This window comes from Pterocles gutturalis, unplaced genomic scaffold (assembly GCF_000699245.1).
Source record: "Pterocles gutturalis isolate BGI_N339 unplaced genomic scaffold, ASM69924v1 scaffold24069, whole genome shotgun sequence".
Taxonomy (NCBI): domain Eukaryota; kingdom Metazoa; phylum Chordata; class Aves; order Pterocliformes; family Pteroclidae; genus Pterocles; species Pterocles gutturalis.
Genome location: NW_010129027.1, coordinates 75,346 through 78,985, shown reverse-complemented (window position 1 = coordinate 78,985; position 3,640 = coordinate 75,346). Strand labels below are relative to the sequence as shown.

The window sequence follows — 3,640 nt, the reverse complement described above, 5'->3', positions numbered from 1 at the left end:
AGATCCAGCTCACACCAGTTTGAACTTCGTCTGAAAACACAAGCCAGTGCAAACACTGGTAATGTCCTGACAGTGCTCCACCTCCTACTTCTCATGAGAACTGTGCTTTTCCTTTCGGGTCCTGAGAGGTTTCTGAAAACCAAGCAGTGGTGGTGACATAATTTCCGTGTCCTAAAAAAGCTGTTTATAAAGGGATATAAAGATTAGCAAAGCCAACCAAATCGAATTTATAAAGTAAATTCAGAAATACCTGGAGAATTACCTGGTCTGGGCTCCCCAGTACATTTGCTAGCATGGATTTACCAATAATGTTACACCACATAGCTTAAATATGCATGCCCTTCCCTTTTTTTGGGGTTGCTTTCTTCTGAGGTTTCCACAATGTGTTTCACATCCACTGTGAGTAACATTCTTGGACTTCTGCCCTGGATTAATCAAACATAAATCATTGCCCCATGCAAAAAGAAAGTTTTGCCAAGAATTGCGGTGGTCCAGAGGAGAAGAAAAGAGATTTTTTTTCCTCTGTGAACTTTTAACTAATTTTATTTTTTTTTTTTTTGTGGGAAGTTTTGGGCGTTGAAAAATTCACCTCAAGGCCCTGATATCTTGTTTTTTTAGTGATTAGTATGAAAAATTAAATCCTCAGCTACCCAGGAGAATACCCTTGCTTTCTCCCCAGTTAGTTTTATGGTGTTGAGTCCTGATAAATTTGGAGGCTTTCTGTTTAGCTTATCAATAACTCAGCACTGCTTGTCTTGCAGAGTTCCCTGAAGAGAAGAGGCAGCAGAGAAATTCATAAAGAGAAAAGGACATTTACCCAGGTATGATTTTCAAGAACATGCAATTTTGAGCAAAATCACATGATAAAACTAGAAATTTATTTTTATGGGTGTTGACGGGGCCATCAGGCATATTAACTATAGTGCAATTGGGCCTCAATCTACTGAGACCTCCCAGAGATAATGTGAAAGCAATTTAGGACACAAGTATGATCTCGGAACTGTGCAGCTTCTTGAGCTCGTTGTGCTCATATCAGTAGGTTCAGGCTGCAGGTTTTCTACAAGAAGAGAAAATCACCTTGTCTCACAAAGTAATTGGATCTCAGCTTAGAGACTAACTAAATTTATACACAGTGCCAAAGATTTAGTGCTAATGAGCATCTTGGCAGGGAATGCGGTCGACACACTGCAATGACACCTCGCGAGCTCTCATGTCGCAGCCCCGGGTTTAGTCTCTCTCTGGTGTTTGAGGGGCAGCATGTGAACTTGTGCTCCCCCAAGCTGAGATACAGCACAGAGCCCAAGCTACCCACTCAGTCTCCCTTTGGACACTGGTTTTATTGAAATCCCATAGGCTGATCCTTCTCAGGGAAGTGGTCTGCCTGGTTTTCTCTGCATGTTGTGCTGACTGTAGGAGTTAAAGCTTTTCCCAGTACCCTTATAGTTACTGTTTATAGCCAGAAAGATGGGGATAGTGTTTCGCTTCCCTCTGAAAGGAGCCAAGAGCAACATCATGCCTTCATTAGAGAAAGGTTGCACCTCCCCTGCTGCCCCCTCGGCAGGCTCAGTGTACACAACCAAGGCCTATGGGTTTTCTCTGAGTCAATGGAGTCTTAAAATCCATTGTTTTGTAATATAACCATAATAAATCATCACAACATGTTGCACTTGAGTGGGCAGGGCAGGCAGCTGAGTGGGTAGGGCAGGCAGACCTGCAGCTCATGGTGGCCAGGGGCTGCAGCCTGCTTTCCTGGGACACAGCAGACCCTGCCAAGCCCATACAAGCATGGCTTAATCAGACTTTAAAATGGGGCACTGGGCCTTCTGCCTGCAGCACTTGCTACAGAGAATTATTTAAGTTGTCAGTCAGGTCAGAGAGTTTGTTTTTCGGCAGGTCTGTAAAATACATGTATTTTTAAATATATATATATTTATATATGCCCACGCACATGCAGATTACAGATAGAGCTACATGAAAGCAGGGTTGTGTCCACCGGGGTTTGTGGGCATTACTGTCCTTCCTTTCCTCATTCCTGGAAATACAGAGTGGTGCAGAAGGAATGGATTCCTTGTGCTTGTGTCCTCTGCCCAAATCCAGGCAGTAAGAGCAGCTGTAGTTTGCCTCGAAAAGCCTTAAAAAGGACTTCACAGAATTAACCGAGTAACCCTGAGTCAGCTCTGCTCCACTCACAACATGGGGAAGTGATCCTGGAAACCACCCAAGAAAAAAACACCCTTTATGCTGTACACAAATTTTAACTCATGCAAGCAAAGGATTTGGGCTTGAAAATGAAAACCATTGTGACAGCACTGTGCACGGTGGCCATTCAGTTGTCTTCAGCAGTTCTTTAGGGTAGGAAGGAATTGTCCCAGCCTATAAGTGCGTGCCCTAGCTATCTCCTAAGTCTAGGGTGCTACCCGGCGCTGTCTCCAAACCCAGATATCCCTTCAGAGGTGTGTGCTGGTTGAGACCAGAGCACACCACAGCAAGTGCCTGACCTGGTCAAACAGCCGCAGGGCGTTTGGGGCACGGCCCAAAGGGGTTAGTACAAACAGAGCCCGGGAGTTTCAAAACACTGCTCTTCAGGGACAGCCACCCTAAATACCTAAAATAAGTTCAGATACCCATTATACGTTTTGTGACAAGCAACCACAAACTTAGATTCTGTGCATCCGCATGCTTACAGATACGTATAGCATATGGCAAGACTGGTCTTTTTACTTACTGGCAGCTCATTATGGAAATTAGCTGGAACATCGCACCCACTGCAGGGCACACCAAGTAAATAATACCTGTGAAACTGATTGTCTTGAAATCATGTAAAAGCAGAATTCATGGTAGCACTTACCCGCCTCTAGCAGTATTGAAGAAAAAGTTTCTATTCAGCAGAATTGCAAAACGGAGCTTCTTGGAAAATACCAGGCACCAGGCAAAACACAAAGAAAAGTGGTTCTCCAGTGCAAGGTAGGAGTGCTGGCACTCAGCCAGATGCTTGGGTGCTGGTCCTACTGCCCTGTCGTAGTACTTGCAACCCCAAAACTGCTTACCCATCTTCTGCCTGGCAGCTCCCTTGAAGTGGTGGTGGTGGTAGAGCAGATGGCATTGATCTCTATCTATCTTTGTGTCTTCTTGCCAGAAAAGAAATATCATATTTGGGAATTTTTGATCAACTCTTCCTTCTCATCACATCATTTATATTGCATAATGAATTTAAGTTCATTTCTTTCCTTTAGGTTGCATTTCTTTATCTCCACTTTCTACATTTGTCTAAATTAGACTGCAGACTCTGTAGGGAGGGATCTGGGTTTTTTCTTTCTGTCTTTTTTTCCATTAACATCCCTCTGAAGTGCCTTGCAGAGCCATGGTGCTATTGCATGCAAATAATCACCAGTCATCATTAATCCCATTTATCCTTAATGATCTCTTAAAGTCCGTGACTAGCACCATGACTGATGGAACATTTTTGCACTGTTCTTCCTTCCTTTCTTTCTATACGGTCTTCCCTATGTTCACCTTTCAGGAAAGTGTCCACATACTGGATGTGAAATGCAGTCAGGCTATGCCATATCCCAGCTTTCAGCCCCTGGGATTCAAGCCTCTTGGTCCTCCAAAATGATGGAAAGACTGTATTCTCCTTCCC

General features: G+C 43.9%; 1 protein-coding gene across 1 annotated transcript in view; it reads left to right on the top strand.

Annotated features, from left to right (window-relative positions):
• Positions 1-761: 761 nt before the first annotated feature.
• MTCL1 (microtubule crosslinking factor 1) overlaps positions 762-3,640 on the top strand; it is a gene marked incomplete at its 5' end in the record, with an annotated part of 52,657 nt that continues 49,778 nt past the window's right edge. The window contains 2 exons of the mRNA XM_010079826.1: positions 762-821; positions 2,890-2,964. Coding sequence (XP_010078128.1) covers positions 762-821; positions 2,890-2,964 — 135 coding nt within the window. The remainder of the gene's footprint in view (positions 822-2,889; positions 2,965-3,640) is intronic.